Raw genomic sequence first — 21,276 nt, 5'->3', positions numbered from 1 at the left:
GGGCAAAGCATGATATAACATTTTCGCTTTATTTTGGCCTGTAGAATAGTGCTCTGTTGTCCGTGGGCGCCATTTTTAGAACACCCGATATATATATATGAATGGCGGATTATTCAGGCAAACACGGGGAAGAGGTTAAAAAGATTCATTATTCTCGTTCTAAAGACTCTGCAGGACTTTGTAGAAAATATTTTAAATTATCTTATCTTAGGCAGAACGGAAGTTCTCCGCTCTGCCTAATTTTTGGAGACGGAATTCTATGCAAGGAGGAAATTTTTAGGGAAATGCAGCACCGAAAAGCTTGACTTCTAGCGTGTTTGTATGCAAATCTTAACTCATGTATAAAATGCCTGTAGTAACGAGGGCGGGGACTAAATCCAAGTAATCAAAATACAAGGAAAACTCTGACGAGGACAAAATCACAGGAATATATATTGGATGTACCAGTGGATACCCTATTATTATTTATTCCCTTCAATTATTATCTAAATATTCTAAAATGTTATCTGTATTTTTTGAACTGAAATAACTTTTCTTTCTTTTAAAATGCTGAAAACTTATAAAACGTAAAAATGTTATAATAAAATGGCAGATTAGCTTTAATTGCTTTCACATATACCCATATGAAAAGTTCTGGGTATTACTATTTATTATACCTTTAATACATTTAAAATACGTGTAGCATATTACTATAAGGCCATTCATTTTAATTACGAAAACTAACTGTGATGCTATATGATTTTTAAAAAGTCGTTCTTACGTGGTAGCATATAGCAGTTTTTTAAATACCGTACTGATCAAGATTTTTTTTAGCAAAATCAAAATGTGAAATATATATACTATATATATATATATATATATATATATATATATATATATATATACTATAAGTCTTACGTCTTTTATTTGGTTTTCATCATTTTTTTTAATAAAATGTTATTTTCGTAAAGTGAAGAATTTCAGAAACATTTCAGATACATAAGACTTGAAGAAAACAATAATCATTCTTTTATTAATATGCGCCTATGATTCTGTCGCTTGAATTTAGTCCGTTTTCTCTGAATTTTCCTTGGGGTTTGTCTTCTTGAATTTTGTCCTGCATTCGTAATAATCTGTTTGGTAATTCTAACAGATGCTGTAAGAAGAAGAATGATTTCTTCAAGTTTCATCACAAATTTTAGATGTTATTCTTCTTGTTCTCGGAAAAATGACGAGGATACAGTTCTCAGCAGTGTTATTCACATCTACTTTAGTGAAGATGAATCTGATTTAAAAAAAAAAAAAATACCTGAGGGCAAATGGAAAATTGATTGGTAACTCCCTCAGTTGCAAGAAAGCCGTTTGACATTGTGACTGAAACAAACAAAAATAAACAATTCGGTATAATATTAAATTATTTCACGTCAAGATTTTATTCACATTTTCAGTAGTTCATGTCTAACATGCTAAGAGTCGCAGTACGTAAAAGGTGCCACAGTCACATCATCAAAACATGTTTGGCCATATGTTAAGTAAACAATGCAAGAGGATGCATAAGATGACTCTTAAGAAAGAATGTTAGTTCTTTCTTTTTTTGCATCACCTTATCAGCTGATTTGTCTTATATATAATTCTATACTATATCAATAATATCATATATAATTCTATTTTCGTATTTATATTGTCAATGTAAATAGCAGCAATACAAAATATCAATATCGAAATACTTGTATGTTTTTTTGTAGTTTCATTCAAATGAAAAGGTCTGATAAATCGGAGATAAGGGCCGTCTTACGCATCCTTTTGCATTGTTTGCTTAATATATGGCAAATATGTCTTGGCGATGTGAACTGTGGTACTTTTTACGTACAGCGAGCCTTATTATGTTAGAGGTGAACTACTGGAAAACTGAATAAAAGTTTGTTGTGAAATGACTTGATTTTAGACCGAAGTTTGGTTGTTTTATGTTCGTTTCAGATACAATGTCAAACGGCTTTCTTGCAACTGAGTTAGTCAATTTTCCATTTCTCTGCAGGTATTTTTTTTTAAAGCACATTCATTTTTACTGAAATAGATGTGAATAACACTGTTAATAACAGAACTGTATCTAGTCATTTTTCCGAGAAGAACAAGTAGAATAAAATCTAAAATTTATGATAAAACTTAAAGAAATAGTTATTCTTCTTACATAATCTGTTACAATTACTAAAGAATATCCTCTAGAAGTTCCTCCCTGGACAGAATTCCCCGTCTCGAAAGATTAGGCAGAACGGAAATTCCCATTCTGCATAAAGATCATTTAAAATATTTTCTACACAGCGCTGGAGGGGCTTTAGGCAGAACGGGAAGACACCATTAAAAATCTTGCCATTTTGAATTCTTGTTTTTAAGTGCCAATAGAATAAAGCAACTTGCTTTCGAGAAGATAAATTTTCAAGCAAAGCACGCAACGCAAGATTGAATGGAAATCAACTTTTACATGGCTGCGATCGTCACAACGTTTGATCAATAGATTGCCAACGATTTCGTCTCGACGTCACACCAAGCATGAGAAAATCGGCGCTAATTGGCTCTGGCTTAGGAAGGAAATCCAATGCAATCGTTTGTTGCATCAACGAATTTTAAAGTTTGTAAAAGAAAGAAAGAAGCTAATTAAAAAGACGGTAATTGTATACGATCTTAATGCAAGATTTTACCCCCCCCCCCCCAGATTTTTTGAACACCCCTTTAATTTCAAAATTCTGTATAAATCACTCAAACTGGCTTCTAGCATATAAGATAAGTTTTAAATCTTCATCGTGTTCTTACATCTATCTGGGTTAGAAAATGGATAATTCACAGATTTTTGTGCTTTTTGATAGTTTCCAAATTATGTTAGCAGTTTAAAGTTTGAAATTTAGTCTCATACATTGAAAGGTGGCCTCCAGACTGCACATATATTTGGCTGAAAAGACATAAAAGTGTAAACAGAACATATAAATCCGTTAGAAACTTTCTCCACCTGTATATATTAGGCATTAGCAGTATATTATATGCTAATACTATACCTTTGAAATGTTATACCTACAACTTTTTTGTCGCTCGTTTTACCATACGCTACAGTTCTCACAGTATTATCTTCATTACAGACTCAGACAATAATAATAATAATAATAATTTGCGCTACTTTTGTTTCGTGATACCTCAGTAGTCATCTTATACTTGTACCAATGTTTTGTTTGGTATCATCAAATAGACGCATCCGATAGCGTGTATGTGATTTGTATCAATAACTTCACTTGCAAACATATTGAACATTTGCACCAGAGGCTTAAGAGAACACTATTTATATCTATACAGTGAACTCTCGATTAACTGTGGTCTTTTTTCCTTTCTTTTATTTTTTGTGCGACGATGTATCACCGTGACAAAATATTATTAAGAAATTTAAATCACAAATGAAGAAGTTGTTTTGTTTAACACGAGAAACAAAAATAATTGACTGATTTTTCTTGTGTGTGAAAAAGTAAACTCGACAAACTCATAAGTACAGAAAACTATTGTTTAATAAAAAATTGTTCAAAAACATTATGTTCATTGTTGTTCTTTTTCCGCCATTTTGCAAATTATCCGCAGTTTCCGCACATTCCTATGCAGCTAATAATCAGGAGTATACTGTATATGTCTTTATATAGTACCCTCTCGTTTTTTTACTGCTACCTTATTTCTATAATAGCGATACACCAGATCTGTTCTAATTTATCTATTTATCTTCAGTCCTCTCTGAATCTCGGAATAGCGTTAAGAGGACGTATATAATTTAAGACACTATTATATTGGAATAAACAACAGTATTGGAAAGGGAAGAAAAATACACCAGGTATTAAGTAGGGATATGGTATGCAAGCTAACGATGCCTTATTAGTTTAACAATGATAATTCTTTAACTATGCATCACGTAGGATGTCCCCAAGCAGGACAACGAGGTGCTCAACGTGTTTATTGAAGCCATTCATTGCCTAATATGTGAGCCAATGGGAGCATTCACCTCCATCAGCCAAAACCTCCACTAGCTTGAATAACGGAAGGAAGTATGAGGGTGTATTTCAGAAAGCAACAGAGCAAAACCTGCGTTTCTTTCTGTCTTGTCAGGCCAAGAACCCATTTCTGGATACAGTGCTGCCGTGCGATGAGTACCAGTAGTTCTTTACGATGGTCCACGGCGCTATCATCATTGGGTGCCACCATACGAATCCAACGTAAGTTTATGCTTTCTTTTCGGTGAGGTATCGTGCATCGCTAACACTGCTGCTTCCTAGCTAGACGATCAACGCAACTGCGTTCTTGAATCAATTAAAACGTGTGCATGAACATGCGTTCCGACAGTGCTCGTGAATTGCTGAGATGTTATTCTACAAGGCACTTCAAAACAATATGAAGCCACATGTTATTAAGACCACCGAACCACAAATGTCCGAGTTAGTTGGTAAACACTAATGTATCTGCCATACTTCCCAGTCATTGCACCGTCGGATCACCATTTGCTCCATTCGTTAGGCAATTATGTCCGGGGACTCGACGCCTAACCCATACGTTGGACGATCTCTGATTCACGTTCCGCTAAATTCTATCACCATTCAATCCACAGTTTGCCTGGACGTTGGCGGAAAGTTATTGTTGCTGCTGGAAACTATTTCTGATTTCCCAAGTACGTCTCATTTTAGGTTATCACATTTCTCTGAAGGGCCAAACTTTAACGAAATATATTTGGACACCGAATGTAATCTTCAATCCTTCAAAAATAGATTAAAATAAAGCATTTATTGGGGCAGACAGATTTTAATTAAATTGGCTGAAATGGATAAAAATACCGACAGTTATTCCCAAGTTATATGTTTATGTGAAACACTTGTCTGTACCGGTATATAAGATGCATCTCATTGTCCGTATTCAATAATACACTGCATATTATAAAGAACTTTTTTAAAAGTATAAAATGATATTTTAGCAAAGAATATGTGTGGAGTTATTAATACTTAACTTAGTTGCAAGTATCCCTAAGAACACCTCCAGCACATGGGGATCCAGAGAAATATATGCATACTCAAATCGAGCTATTGTATCCAGACTGTATTTACTGAGTCTGTGAACTGTACGTAAGTGGAATACTGTTATATACCGTACGGAAGCAAGGAAGACATCAAACCACACAAATAATCGAGATTAACTTATTCAAATTGAATAATAAAAATGCCAGCATTGGCGTATAAGACGTATTCCACTTTTTGGACTTATCCTCAATGAAAAAGTCTTATATACTAGGTTGTCATTCGTCACCGAACACGCATACTAGTACGTTATTCCAATCTTTCAGCACAATATGTGTCTTGTAATGCCACCTTTTGCCGCAATGACTTCCTCAACTCTTACAGAAAGATTTTTCCACCAATTTTCGATACGTGTCAACGGTAATCTTGGCCCATTTATGTTGCAAAGCGGCAAACAGTTCAGTAGTGTATTTTTTGGGCGCCAATGGCTGGGTCTCAAGCAGCGCTCCAACTCGTCCCAAAAATGTTCAATGGAGCTGAGGTCTGGACTTTGGGCTGGCCAATCAAGTTTTTGCACACACATGTCCTCGAACCAGTGTTTATAATGCCTGACGTATGATGTGGAACATTGTCGTGCTGTAACAGGTATGAGCCAATATCGAATTGTGCCCATAATGTTGGTAACGCAGAATTGTCCAGCATTGTTTGATATGTTTCAGCATACATGTTTCCCCGAACTAAAACAAGAGGACCGAGACCACGCTATGATGAAATCTCCGCCGAATTTCACTGTGGGCATAATAAAGTCCTGTATATAGCGTTCTCCGGGTGTATGCCACACCCAAGCACGTCAATTCGATCGTCACATCTGGAAGCACGATTCACCACTCTATAGAACGGATTTCCATTGTTCGAGAGTCCAATAGCGGCGTTCCTTGCACTACTGTAAACGACGGGTCGAATTGCGGACGGTGATATGCGCCTTGTGAACTGCTGCTCGGCCATGAAAACCAAGTGCGGCGATCTCTTGGCGGCAGATACAATCATATTATTTGAAGCCGATCGAAATTCCTGTGCCATCATCTTGACGCTTTTCAGTTTGATTTCACCACACGTTTCAAGCATCAAGGGTCACGATCTGTTAACGTTTTCGCTTTAATGGGCTGGGCTGGTGTCACAACCCCTTCTCACTTCCGCTTCACGTTAACATCACTCACTATCGACCGGGGTATCTGAAATTTCGTGGAAATCTCAAGGGTCGAATATCCAAACTTGTGAGCTCCAATGATCATTCCTCTTTCCGCCTCACTAAGTTCACGTCGTCTCTGTCCATATTGGCTGCCGTAGTTGATTCGAGTGTATTCTCAACCAGAAACCCCTTTTATAGGTTGTATGACGTGTACGGACATTTTTTTGAGAAGTGTTCGGTGACGAATGGCCACATAGTGATGTTAGCAAAAACGTTAAATGTAATTAACTATCACTATGACATGTACAGGGTGATTATAATTGTTCATCGAATTTGAAAGGGCTGTATTGAAAAATGTATAACAATAATAATTCTGTATACATGAAAATATACAGAAACTATCCAATTTTCAGATTACTGTTACAAATGTTCAATGTGCATTCCTTTCATCACACGACACACATCTATACGATAGTTTAGTTCGCCCCACATGCGCTCTAGCATATCCCTACTAATGGTCGTAAATGCAGCTGTAACGCGAATGGTTGTAACATTTGTAACAACTGTATGCCGTAGGGTTTCAGTCGAATCGGGTTCGCAAAATCTTCCAAACAGTTGGCTACGGAAAATTAAGTTCCCGACTGGCGCGCCGTGTTGATTTGTGGGCTACATACGAAATTTGCCCGACTCACTGCAATGTTTCTTCAGAAACGCTTAGATGTCCTGTGCTTTTACGTTTACATAGGTTGCGAATGTTCTTAAACTGTCGATACCATTTATCATGTTTTGATGACCTAACCGTCCAGTTGCAAAGTGTCTACGAAATGGACGCTATACGGTAACAATGTAAAAACACTTGTCATATTGCAAAACAACTGCTGCATAGATCCCATTTTGGAACCTAGGCTTGTGCTGCCATTTGTCGCCATGAGCCAAAATTACAAATATGAGAAATTAAACTTTCAAAATATGTATTCTTTCATTTCGTCTTCATCACAAACATACTTCGTCATTAATAATTTTAGGCTTATTTCATTTTAAAGCCCGATGAATCATTTATAATCACTCTGTATTGTTAGTAATTTTTTGATTAACTATTTAATTGACATTTCATTCTGATGAAACAATTAAGATTATTTGTAAGCAACAAAACTGAACACGATATTTTCAAATATCCATAGAACAGTATTTTCGAAAGAAAAAGAAAATGTGAACTGAAAAATATTTATTGGCATTTTAAAAATATAATATATAAAATTATTTACATATCTAGCCTTTCGACCTAATTACTATTTCTAACGGTACAGTTTCATTTCGGACACGTCATACTACAATAAATTGTATATCTACCTAAGTACAGAGAACGCTTTACAAAAATCTACTATAGGAACATTGATATTGCAGGTTTTTCGGTGTGTAAAAATAACACCTTGTACAATATGATACAAAGTTTAAAGGAATATACGGTGAAGCTACAATGTATAAAGCTCAACCTCTTTTTAACTCTGCGAATTTACGTGTTTGAGACACTCACTTCATACTACTATTTTTCTCTCTCCCAATTTGCCTATTATTTTAGTTTCAACATTGTTCATGAACAATATGTTTTAAATTACTCAAATGTGTACTTTCCCTATTACCTTACATCAATTCCCCTGCGTGAGTTCTCGGAAAAATCGACACATTTCAAACAGTTTGACTGCGATATTTAACTTTATAAAGTCAGTTATTATTAGCGTTTCAAGAACGAAAGGAGTATATTTTATGAAGGTTTTTCTAAAATTTTCTTTGCACTTCTTAAATTAGCAGCGTTCTTGCACCTCTATGTTCCAGCACAAGTGCATTCCTTACTCCTAACTGTTCTTCAGTCAGTAACTTCAGAACAAATCAACAACTTTGAACACACTTTCCTGGACTATTTGTACCTATATCCAGTATAAATAAGTAGATTAGATTAGTATAAATAAATCAGTTATTAGAAAAAGCAAAACAAAGATCCTGCTTGTTATACCTATATAACTTTCCAGCCGCTAAGCACTTTATATTAAATTATTGTAAGTCATGTACAATAACAGAACCTGAACGTTAGAAAAAGCTACACATTCACCCTCACTCCGTTCAATGATCATTTTTATTCTTCAAACAATACCTTTCTTTTATAAATTCTTTTATTTCTTAACTGCACGATTGCTAGTATTGATTCAATTACGATGATATTGTGCGTGAAAAATCATCAAAGTGTTTGACAGAATTGTGAAGTTCATATTAGAATTGACGGATTGAAGAGTGGGCCAATTTTATGCTTGCGAAAACGGAATTGACATTTGAATACAGAAATGTTCCTGAAGACCAAAGATTTTCCACGAAATAGGCATATGAGGGCACTGGTAAAACAGTATTATCTTAATGAGGGTCTCCGGTGCAGATGGGCTACTCTAATTCTTTCATCTTTTGAATTAAATCATCATCTGTTTTTGCTGACAAATTTAACCATATATAAACTAGGAGGGAGTGTTTCGTTTCATGTACTTGAATAATTCGATAAAGGAAAATCTTTCGCTCTTAACTATTCATTTTCGATTCCCTTTGATTACTTCACATACAGCGTCTTCACATATAAACGCTGATTCGAGAAAACGTTTTAAAACTAAAGATATTTAGTCGATTAATCAGACCATATTTGAATGTTCACGTAAATATTCAAGATAATGATGGAAAATTTAATTTAGCGTATTGTTTAGAAACCACTTCTACGTTCATTAAAAAGTTCACATCCATTTCATATATATTTTGATATCTGTTAAACGAATATTCCACCAAAGGTATGTATGGTTTTCGGCAACTTAATTGTTCTAAACGTAAAAAACACCCTCAAGCTGGTTCAAGCGGCAATGGAAAATGAACTACCAGAAAATAGAAGAAAATACCCGTCTCTTTCTTTCTAAGAAGAAAAAATTGTTTTTCTGCTTTTCCTCTTTTCTTTCTCATCATACATCAAAAGTATAGGCACCTTCACAAAACACTTAATCAGATAATTGCAGAGGAGAGTGTGTGTAGGGGGAGGCTTAAGTAGGAGAAGAACAAATTATATATCTTCGCACTTTTGTTGGTAACTGCATACTTAGGTTAAACATACAAGACTTAATGTCGGTAGTTATATAAAAGAAAGGTACAAAAAACAAAATTTATTCCTTAATATCGTGTCACAATAAGTAATAATACGATAATATGCAACAATAAGCATCTCTTGATAAATCAATTTGAACATTTGAACATGCAAATTATACTTTAAAATAAGAAAACTACTGGAATGGGTAAAGCAATATGGACGCCGCCTCTTCGTAAACACGAAACGTTGTATTATTTATTAATTAACGTTACTGACTCTTGCATCACTTTTATTATCAATAATGATAACGTCTTCATCTATTGAGCCACTGGATTTGAAACCATTGTGCTGTACACTGTCGTTGTTCATAGAGGGCTCACCATTCGAACGAGAAGTGCAAGGCATAGGTTCATCAACAAGTTCACTATCATCCATTTCCTCTAAAGTCATACTGGCTCCACTGAACCTTGTGATAACTTTACAATTCTCGTTTGGTTTAATACGGTAGAGTCCGGATCTCACATACTTTCTCTTTTTAGCTGGTTGTATAGTCACCTCCATGTCAGGTGGCAACTGATCAGCTTTCCGTTTCCTCCGATAGTGCCGCTTCTTGGAAGGAAAATATCTGTGAATATAAGATTAGAGAATAAGTTATAAAAAAAAAGTATATGGAAATAATTGGCATTACACTAGCAAACAACCTGCTGTGGATTCAAAATGAGACTATTTTGAATGCGTATTACTCATGACACATATCCCAGCAGACTGGGATGTCCTCTGTTATGTGATTACAGGCAGTATCAGCTGAGGAGACAGTCAGCGAGAAACATAGCCATCGAACGCGGAAGGCAATCGGACTCGTGTTCGAGATTTCGTGCTGAGGAATCAAGGACTCTCTGACGCTGAAGTCGTGAAGCACTTTCAAAAAGAAAGATTGAGTCGTGCAACTGTGTACAGAATATTAAAAAGGATCAAAGATAGGATTTCAATGAAAAAGAGAGAGAGAGAGAAGGGAGGGAAAAAAATGATTATGACGAAAAAATCAAAGAGAAGATTGTGTCACTGATGGACGCGAGCGACGAATGTACCATTTCAGGTGCTGCACGTACATTAAAAGTGAGTCGTGATGTTATGAGGAAGTGGCTACTGGGACTGGGCATCAAAAAGGAAGACAAAAAAAAAGACTGCTCCATATGCAAGTGAGAAACAAAAAGTCATTTTAAACAAAATTGCCAGGAACGAGTTTCGGGCCTCTAATGATGATAGGAACGTAATAATGAATGCTGAAACATATATTGATATGAATGGTTATGATTTTAGTGGAAACGTCCTACTTTGAATCTGGTCACATTCCTGTTCTTGAATCCGTAAAATTTAAGTTCAAAACTCGATTTCCACAGAAACTACTGATTTGGATGGAAATAAGCAGAAAAGGTTTTTCTCGGCCATATTTTCATAAGCAATCAATGGGTGCAATTAATCAAAATATATATCAAGATGAATGTATTCGAAAGAGACTTATCCCATTTATCAAAGAAAACTATCTGAATGGTGATTACATCTTTTGGTCTGATTTAGTTTCTTCTCACTATGCAATAGCTGTTTGACCGGGAAGGACTGCAGCTTTTGCGCAAAAAGCGCAATCCACCAAATGTGCCACACATCCGTTCCATTGAGAAATTCTGGGCTCATTTGAAAGCAAAAATATTCCAGCCACCATATAAACCAAAAAATATATCTTGTTTGGAAAAACGAGCCCGAAAAATTTAGTGCAAACTACTTCTTATAGCTGATGGGAAATGTGGGTCCAAAAGTCAGAGCGGCTGCTAATCAGGGTATACTTTCTGTCATTAACTGATTTCATATTATTGTAGTGTATTATGTCATCAGTACAAAAACTATGACTTTTCATGTGCAAGTAAACAAAATACAGCAATTCAAAAATGTGTCTCATTTGAATCCACAGCAGGTTACCTAACGAAATAAATTATTAGTCAGGTGTGTAAACACAACTTAATGCTTATCAAATTAAATGTTTAGTGTCAATTGCATAAGTATTGTTGTTATTAAAAATATTAACTTGCTTGGTAAACATACATGGCAGTACAACAACGAAGTTTCAAGTACAGGACTGCCAGATACCGCAGTAAGAAAAGTTTCTCCTTATTAGGTACGAGCACTTTTCCCATCCTCTCTTAACTGCTTTTAGGAAGATGGTAAGAGTTAGTAAAGTCACTGAAATATTACGCAATAAAATACTGAAAGGACACAAGGCTGAATTCAAATACTGTTATTAAATGACTTTCGGCTGTATCTAACCGTGCTTCCTGCATTTGTCTTTAATTATTAAAATATTGACGATATGCTTAAATGCGCTGTTATGTTTCACTTAGAACTTAAATACTAACTTTGTCATACCATAAAGATACACGTTCTTTGCCAAACCAGTGTTGGAACATTTATAGCCTTCTGACGAAATGAAGCATTTGACATAAATGTTCGATTTATTACTAGTTTTTAATGAATTTCTAGTAAACATTGAAATAGTGTAGTGTTTCTACGAAACATATACCTCTCACTGACTTGCGTTTATAGATGTCAATGGATTCCTTCTGAACCTGGAAATAGTTCGTCTTTGGATACAGATGAGTCGGAAGAGTTGCACACAAACTTTAGGTTTTAGAATTGCTGATAATTAGAACTCCGGGTTAAAGGATTGTTTAAAGGAAGATTCAGTGAAGAGTTACCGTTACGTACTTCGGCTTTTAGCTCTTGTGGGAGAGGTTCTTAGTCTACTAGCAACTAGCAGTGTTACTAGAGACCAATTGACTGAGTTTCTAAATTCCTGAATTTATATACCGCGAAAGAGATAGTACTTTTCCATGTTTACAGTACTATTGTTGTGTTAGAAATCAAAAATCCTTATATTCGCAGAGAATTGTCAGTTTGTGAAAGAAATAAGTTTGTAGACATCACGTAATAGGAAATTGTAATAGTTCCTTACAAACTGATGCATACAGAGTATTATATGACGTAAATTTTATACAACTGACATAAACAACATAATTCACATTTGTAGACAGCATTCTATCTGAAAGCTGACAGAAAGAAAGAGAGAGAGAGAGAACAGACAAAACAAACATGATGTCAAAATTAAAATTACGGGTTTCATCTATGGCACATAAATATGACAACGAAGTTTGATATTCAGGATTACTACCTAGTAAGGTTATTTTCACTTTATTAGATGAGAGCACTGTTGATACAAATTCGCCTTCTATAACACCTAGAATTTCCTGGTCCATCTTTTCTAAGTGTTTTTTAAGATGCTCTAGAAGAATTATTGAAGTCATCAAAATTATAAGCAACTATAACAAATCATCCACCTAGATGGCCTGAAGGGTGTCATCGTATAACAGATCCTGTGGAGGGCAAGTTATAATCGACGTCCTGGGATCGATTTCCTGTCTGGACGCTGGTTAATTAATATGTCAGTATATTTAGTTTAACGCCCTTTTAACTTTTGAGCAACAATTATTAAATAAGAAACATTCCTTAAATGTAAATTTTTCTTTTCCCTGTAGGCGGGCCTCAATAATTATTATGTAGCACCAACGAATACACGCATAACTTACTGAAATCTACCGATATCGTAAATTACGAGTAACAAAGACTTTGAAATTATCTACTTATTGCACATTTATTGGAATAAGTCCACATTGTTATGCGTCGAACACTTTACATATAAGAATCTTATCACACATATTATTAATGAATTAAACACTAAACATATGCATACTGAATATTCAAATTTGCTTTTATCTTACATTGACGGAGTTTTACACTTGCACTTTCTTCTCGCATTTGAGGAAATGTAAGAAAGATTAGGAATAATCCTACGAAAGAGCCTCCAAAATATCCTGATCGGCACTTCATTAAATTTACGCACAATATTAAAATTTAACTATATCCTTCTTCACTAAATAAAACTGTCTGATGTGCGACTTTTATATTTCGGGCATTAAAGATTAAGACCCTGAGTAATAATACTAAATATAGAGATTTGACTTGTTTTCAAATCATATGTGCTCCATGAAAATTTCCCTTAGCTCAATATAGATTAACATAGACAATATAAGGTGCCTCTGTGTTATATACAAAATCTGTTAGAAGAGCATTTGAGTCCGTGAATGTCTAATACGAATTGACTTTCCTTCGCAATTGCAGCAAGACGACAAGAAAAACAAAAGAATTCATTGTGTTTCTGTCATGCAAAATTCCCATGCATCAAAGTGGACGTATCCATTTCACCTGCACGTGGCTACTAAAATATGACTAAAATCTTTGTGTCGTACTCTTAGGAAAACCAGTAACAACTGGCGACTTAATATCCTTATCATACCTGCAACGTAAAAACCAAAGAGCTTTTGTCGAGAATGATGCTGGGAAAGAAATTTTAACTTGGAAATAGAACAACATATTTACTGTCCATTGTTCCTGCCTTGTCCATTCCTGTGGAAAATTGCACTTCAGGTTTTTTACGGGAAAAGCATGAAAATATGGAAAATGCTTTCACATTTGAAAATTAACACTATCTCCTGCCAAAACACTATCTCCTGCCAATGGTTGCACAACTGAATAGAACAAACGATGGTTCATATTCTAGATACTAATATTGTTATCAAATACGAATAATAACTTGAAGTAATATCTGACCGTACTTACAGAACTTGAAATATCATCGAAGTGTTTGAATACAACCATGAACCGCACATTTTTGTATTTGCAAAAACGAAAGAAGACGAGTGTTTGTACTCGCAAAAATCTTGGAAAGAAGAAAAAACTGCTTGTCTTTGCCATTAATGAAACATATACATTTTCACATTTACTTTCAGTTTACAGATGCGAAGAGATCCGAGCGCAAAACATTTGGCAGATATTTTAATAGCAGCTAGAAAATAATTCTACATATACAAGCAAACTTACCTTGTTTTCGATTTTCTTGGACTTACTGAACCATCTTCGTCGTCAGTAATAACAACGTTATCCATTTCATGAGCAATAGACTGTGGTATTTTGGTATGATCTTCTGAAGCGGTTGAATTTTCATCATCCGATGAGAGCGCTGCACTCGCAATTGGACCCTCATCTTTAGTAAACAAGTCTTCATGAACGGATGGGCTATTTTCAATATATGTAAAAAAATTAATTGTCAATATCTCAAATACTGACTAATTCATTTCAATAATATTTATATCAAAGTATATGTACTTCTTATCTACGTTTTTACTAACTTAAGTTAAAATTATTTCCAAGGTCTTCGTCTTGTCTGAAGCGCAGCTAGCGACAACTATTAGCCTGATTGTGAACTATTAGCAGTGAACTATTTCAGTAAGAATTTAAGTTTGTATTTTATTGAGAACTCTTGAGCATGGGTCTACGAAATTTGGTATTAGGGACGTATGGATATACACAATACCACATTCAATTTCCGAACGCAGAGGAGAGGGAGATTTTTTTTTTTTTTAATCGCTCAATTATGAACGGATTTGGGTGTGAGATTTCAGATCTCTGAGAAATTTGAACTACAATTAACGAGTTTCTGGGCTAGAAGTTGGAAGTTTGTATACGTTTAAAAAATGTTCTATTTATCTCCTAATACGCAAAAAATAAACACTTCAGCTAACAATGATATAATACTACGTATTAAAAGAAATACAGAAAACATTCTAAATTAACACTCCGGCCCCAAACTTTGAAGCACGTAATGTGTTCCAAATGTTCTTGTTATGCTTTTACTTAATACTCCGTATTTTTCTAGATTTCTGAAAGATACTGTAACGCTTTTTTCTTCCTTTCTCTAACACTCAAAATACATACAGATATGGGGCAATCCAAATGAAATCGACCGATTTCCAGGTCAAAGGTTCCTGACAAAATTTATTTATTTTATCTAAGATTGTACCACATTCAAGGAGTTGTGAACAGGTATTCATTTATTTTTTAGCCGCGCAGGTTTGTTTGTAGCGGCCATTTTGTATAGGCGCCTGAGCGTATTTTGCACTTTTCAGAGGATTCCGTTAAACGCTGTAACTTTCTAGGTTTTAAAGATAATGAGTTCAAACCAAAACCATATGAAAGATAATGGAACGGACAACATTCTGTGTTCTGTGGACATTGAGACGTACTTTAGAACGTTGGGGGAAAAGCTCTGAACATTGATATTGGAAACCTAAAAATGACCGTTTTGGAATGTATATTTTGAAACGAAATAAATGACACTCATCTTCAATTTTTTGTCTACATAGAGACTAGATAATAAACAACGTCACAAACAAGTTTCAGATTTGAGAACCATATAGTTCATTTTTTGGAAACTTTTAAACATTGCGAATTTTCAAAAATCGTGTAATTTCACCATCAAATATCTCAGGAAGGACGTTAAGTGAAAAATCCCAAATTTGCACAAAATAGACTATAGTTGTGCAGTAACACGTGAGTAAAATTGCATCACTGAGATTTGAGTAGTTTTTGAGTTATAAGTTGTTGCAATGATGTGAAATTCGAAATGTTAACAACTGAACAGATGTACAGGTTTTGTGTTGCTAGTATCTCAGGCAAACAATTTATCTATGTGTCATCAAAGTGCAGTCAAACAGCAAGAAATTCGAGATTTGCTACTTGTAAAAGAATTATCAATACCAGATCATATCATAGATTTGTACCTCTGACGCAAACACAAATCAGATGTTATGAATTGTCACAAACAGATGAATTTACTGATTGCAGTGCTTCAGTACTTCCAGAACATAGCATGTTGTCATTTGTACCTAATGATACCATAGTTTGTATTTACGACGAGAAATGGCGAATTGGGAGAGTTGAAGACATCAGTCAGAACGCTCTTTTTGTTCACTTTTTCCATCCCATGACCCAAGAACCTCTTTTAAACTACCTACGAATGACAAGGTGTGGGTGCCAATCACTAATGTTCTCCGGAAACTCACACCCATAGAGTTTACAATTCCTACAGGTCGTACTTTCAACTTCAGTGCCAAACCCTCTACACAAATTAGTCAACTGTTTACCTCACTGATGTCTTAACAGCAGCTTTATAGGCAGAAAAGAAATAACAGACGCGTTTCGTTTTTTTGTACAAGATCTAATTCATAAATTATGCACATTTTATCAATTTAACATTACTGTCGTGTTATTTTGACTTTTGCTACAAAGTTACACCTAATGACGCTTCATGATATTAAGTCCCAGTAAAGAAGTCCCAGTATTAAGTCCTCAGAAACCACTCAAGTTTCAGTGATGCAATTTTACCCACTTGTTACTGCAAAACTATCGTCTATTTTATGCAAATTTCAGATTTTTCACTCGCGTTCTTCCTGAGGTATTTGATGGTGAAAATACACGATTTTCGAAAATTCGCAATGTTTAAAAATTTCCAAAAAATCAAGTATATGGTTCTCAGATCTGAAACTTGTTTGGGCCGTTGTCTATTATCTAGTCTCTATGTAGACAAAAAATTGAAGGCGAGTCTCATTTTTCGGTTTCAAAATGTACATTCCAAAACGGAATTTTTAGGCTTCCAACACCAATGTTCAGAGCTTTTTTCCCCGCCGTTCTAAAGTACGTCTCAATGTCCACAGAACACAGAATGTTGTCCATTCCATTATCTTTCATATTGTTTTGGTGTGAACTCATTATTTTTAAAACCTACAAAGTTACAGCGTTTAACGGAATCCTCTGAAAAGTTCAAAATACATTCAGGCACCTATAAAAAAAAAATAGCCGCTACGACAAAACCTGCACGGCTAAAAAATAAATGAATACCCGTTTTCAACTACCAGAATATGGTACAAACTTGGGTAAGAAATTAATCAAAAACTAAATTTTGTCAGCAACCATCATTGGTCGATTTCATTTGGATTGATCCACACAGATTTGCATATACATTTTATTTTCTTAGATCAAGCGTTCATGAAACATTTGCTATTTTGCAAACAAAAATAAATTTGGTTAATAAGTAATAAAGATATTATAATTAAAAATGAAAAGTTCATATCTTCATATTGTTTCCACCATTTTTTTTTTCAGAAAATTTTGTTTTGTTTCAATGTTTCCCACTTTGGTCCCCGGCTAGTCTCACGACATAAGTTACACATTTATATTTTTTTTAAAAGTAAGAACTATGTAGAATACGCAAAGGTCACAATAGAAACCAAATGACTGATTGTGCACCGGTATCCTCCTTTTTCCCTAGAAGCCAGTGTGTTAATTTAGTTTAATCAATTCTGTGTCAAATGGTTGAATTTGGTACGGTTCATGCCTGTTCATCTTCAATTTGGAAAAGTTTAAATGTAATCTATAGTATGTAATTATGCAGAAAGCAAATATGAAGTCTAATTTGTTAATCCTACTGACTCAATACAGCGAACACACTGAAAGTCATTAAGCTGGTGCTTCTTTTACCACAGAAATTAAACCAATTCCCGAAACACTACCTTTGTTCATTTCACTTCAAAATAACTGATGAATTTAACTATTAGTAGTACCCTGCATTAATATTTTATATACGTTGGTTTTTAATATTTTACTCTTGAAACGTTTATCACCAACCAATAAGATTATTTTCTTAGTCTAGAAGGAAACACACGCAAATTTTATTATATATACTACTACTACGCGTTTCTGGGTTCATCATACAGCGAATATCATATGTTTATACATATTGTAATACGAGGGGTGGTCAATATATGTTCGTCCTCGGATACGAATGTTTTAGCTATTTCTATGCAAATTATGTACGAATTGTGGGAATGTATGATGAGACTTTTATGTAAATTTTATGCTTCTAGGTTCGAAACTGTTACAGATTTGGCGTCTGGAAAGGGCGAAAGTGTAGAAGTAAGTAAGTAAAAAAAAAAAAAAAAAAATGGCGCGGTCATGAAGTTCTTCCATCCTATGATGAAAGCCAAGGACATCTATGCAGGAATGAAAACTGTTTATGGTGAAAAGTGCTCATCCCATCCTTAAGCACTATTAAAACATGCAAGAGAGAGCTGAAATGTGGACGGATGAGTTTGGAGGACGAATCTATAGAGGGAAGAGTGCGTTCAACCATTAATGACATGATTCGGAAAGTGGAACTCCTAGTGAAGGACGACAGACGAATAACCATAAATATTATTGTTAATGAGTTGAAGGTTTTCCATGACTCAGTATCCATCTTGCATGATCACCTGCACCTATCCAGAGTGTCCGCACGGTAGGTTCCCAGGTAATTCACTCCTCTGCAGGAACAGCAACGCGCTGATTGTGCATCGGAGGTGTTGGCTCTCTACGTACCCAATGAGAACGACTTTTTCGATCGTCTCTTGACAATGGATGTGTGTCGGGTATATCACTTTAACCCAGAGACTAAAGTGATAAGTGAACAGTGGAAATATTAAACATAGCAGCTCCCCACCCCCTAAGAAAGGCCCGTGTGCAGCCTTTTGCTAAGAAGGCCATGCTTTCAGTTTTCTGAGATTGCACAGGCGTTATTCTTACAAATTACCTAACTTATGTTCATAGTGTGACTGGAACATATTACATAGGTCTGCTGGAAAAACTTCACAATGTCCTAAAGGAGAAGCGCGATAGCATCCTCACCAAAGGTGTTCGCCTGTTAGTTGACAATGCTCCCGCCCACAAAGTTCACGAAACCATGAATCTTGTCCAACGCCTAGGGTACCAATTACTTCTCCATCCTCTATATTCACCTGACCTCCCGCCGTCAGATTTCTTCTTGTTTCCAAAACTATAAATCTCTGAAAGGACGTTTTTCTTTAGATGCGGAGGTCATTGCTGTAGTGGAGCACTGGCTTCCCAACCAATGTGCCTTTCTACAAAGAGGGGTTGAAAAAGCTAAAAGACTGATTGCTGAAATGTGTTACTTTACTTGTTGACTATGTAGAGAAAGACTAAGCATATGTCTACATTTGGCCTTTTCCCCTCAACTCCTTCATAGTGAGGACAAAAACTTACTGACTGTCCCTCGTATATACTGCTATTGGTCGAAATATAAGCCCCCCCCCCTAGAATTTGAAGGAGCGGAGAAAAAAATTAATACCGAATACAAGCCGAGGAAAGAAAAGAAAATTTAAGTAATCATTTACCGGCAGATCCAGGAAAATGTAATTAAGTAGATATATATTTTATTTTATCACAATACAGTACTCACAAAATAAAATATCATTATTGAAAAATGAAAGGTTACAATTATGTGGTATACCTGCTGTAAAGGTAGCTTTCTGTAGGGTACCAAGACACTAACTACTCGGCAAAGTTCTGTTAACTACCAGCAAAGTAAGTTAGGTACGAAATTTGCCTATTCACCGCCATTGCTACTGTCACTACTGACTTTATTTCCGGTACCTACTCCATCACTCTCACTGCACTAAAGTTATTTCAGAATGAGAAATCAACCAACATATTTTTAACAAGATTGATATGATGATATGTCATAATTTTTGTACGGTCGCGATATTAGAAGCATCCTAATTTTTCATAATTTAAATTTGGATAAAATGTGCTGTTTGTGATCGGGCCAATATGATATATATGCCGCATATCAGAAGTCTGGGGCCATAGGCCAAAATCGTTATAAGTAAAGGTACCAGAAAAACAGAAACAGAAAAAAATGTTGAAATAAGGCGGTATTCAATCTAAAATGGTAAATTATTTCCAATCATACCTGCCGTTTGGGCTCCACACTGGCAAGGTGTCCTATGTTAAATGAAAAGGCAACGTTGCCAGTTCAGCAGGTTGTTCTCTTGGGAACTCATCATACCAGCTATACAGCATTGTTCCGAAACGAATTAAAGTGTTCTAGGTTCACTCACACAACAATGTGCACGTTCATGTGCCATTCTTTCGTGCCCCTACGTTCCGTCTGTACACCCCGCTGAACTAGAAACGTCGTTTTATCATTTGGCATTGGAAGCTTTCCTAGCGTGGAGCTCAAAAGGTTGGTGCCATTGGAAAAATTCCAAACAATGAAATCTTTTAAGTTTTTTGTCCCACAGTTATGCCGGCTAGACTAAAGGAGATGGTGATGACTATAAATGAATGAAATGATGGAATTAAGAAAGTGGGAGAAAACGGGAGAATCCCCGAGAAAACTCACGAACATGGTGTATGTCCACCACAAACCCACTTGGCGCGAGCTGGGATCGAACCAGGACCCCACGCACCAGAGGTGAACATTCTACCACTGAGTCACTGCCCCTAGAAAAATTCCAGCACTTTAGATTGAAAACCACTTATTTCCAACAACTTTCCTCTCCTTCCATTTTTTTCATATTTTTACTCATAATACAGTTGACTTATGGCTCCGGACTTTTGACACATTCGGTGATTCCATTCAACTACTGATTTCAACCTCTAGCAACAGATCACACCGGCAGCGTCAAGGAAAACACCCCACCCACCTCACTTATACACTTGTTTCACAAAAATCGTGCAAGTTTAAAGGTTATAGGATTTTAATAATAATAATAATAATAAGGTAACATATCAGATTGCCTCTGACAAATTTCAACCCCGGTAGAACATAAATCTTGTCTCAAAAAATATACATGCTATTAATAAAAATTAAGATTTTACTAGATGCTTTTTAAAATTAAAATGGGGGGATAATTCACCCGTCATTTTTGACAAATTCCAATCCGAAACAATTGGGATGATTAGAAAGCTTCCGAAGTTTCACAGGAAATATAGTGTTGCACTGAAGTGGAATAATTTTTACGAAAAGTTCCATTAAAATCTTATAATTTCTAACAAACTCGACGAAGTGATGAACAGTTTAAGGAACAAGCTCAACATTTTGACGAAAAGTTAGAGCGATTGCAGCAATGTAATGATGAACAGTTTGAGAAATTAGACCAAAAGATGAATCAACAGATTAAGGATCAAGCTCA

General features: G+C 35.4%; 1 protein-coding gene across 1 annotated transcript in view; it reads right to left on the bottom strand.

Moving 5' to 3' along the window:
* Positions 1-7,405: 7,405 nt before the first annotated feature.
* Pbp95 (proximal sequence element A Pbp95) overlaps positions 7,406-21,276 on the bottom strand; it is a 66,586-nt gene continuing 52,715 nt past the window's right edge. Inside the window, exons 12-13 of the mRNA XM_081768870.1 lie at positions 14,291-14,485; positions 7,406-9,929 (exon numbers count right to left, since the gene is read on the bottom strand). Of these exons, the coding sequence (XP_081624996.1) occupies positions 9,563-9,929; positions 14,291-14,485 (562 nt within the window). The 3' untranslated portion in view covers positions 7,406-9,562. The remainder of the gene's footprint in view (positions 9,930-14,290; positions 14,486-21,276) is intronic.

The sequence above is a fragment of the Thermobia domestica genome, chromosome 8 (assembly GCF_964235325.1).
Source record: "Thermobia domestica chromosome 8, izTheDome1.hap1.1, whole genome shotgun sequence".
Lineage (NCBI taxonomy): Eukaryota > Metazoa > Arthropoda > Insecta > Zygentoma > Lepismatidae > Thermobia > Thermobia domestica.
Note: the sequence above shows the minus strand (reverse complement) of the source record. Positions and strands in the feature narration are given on the sequence as shown.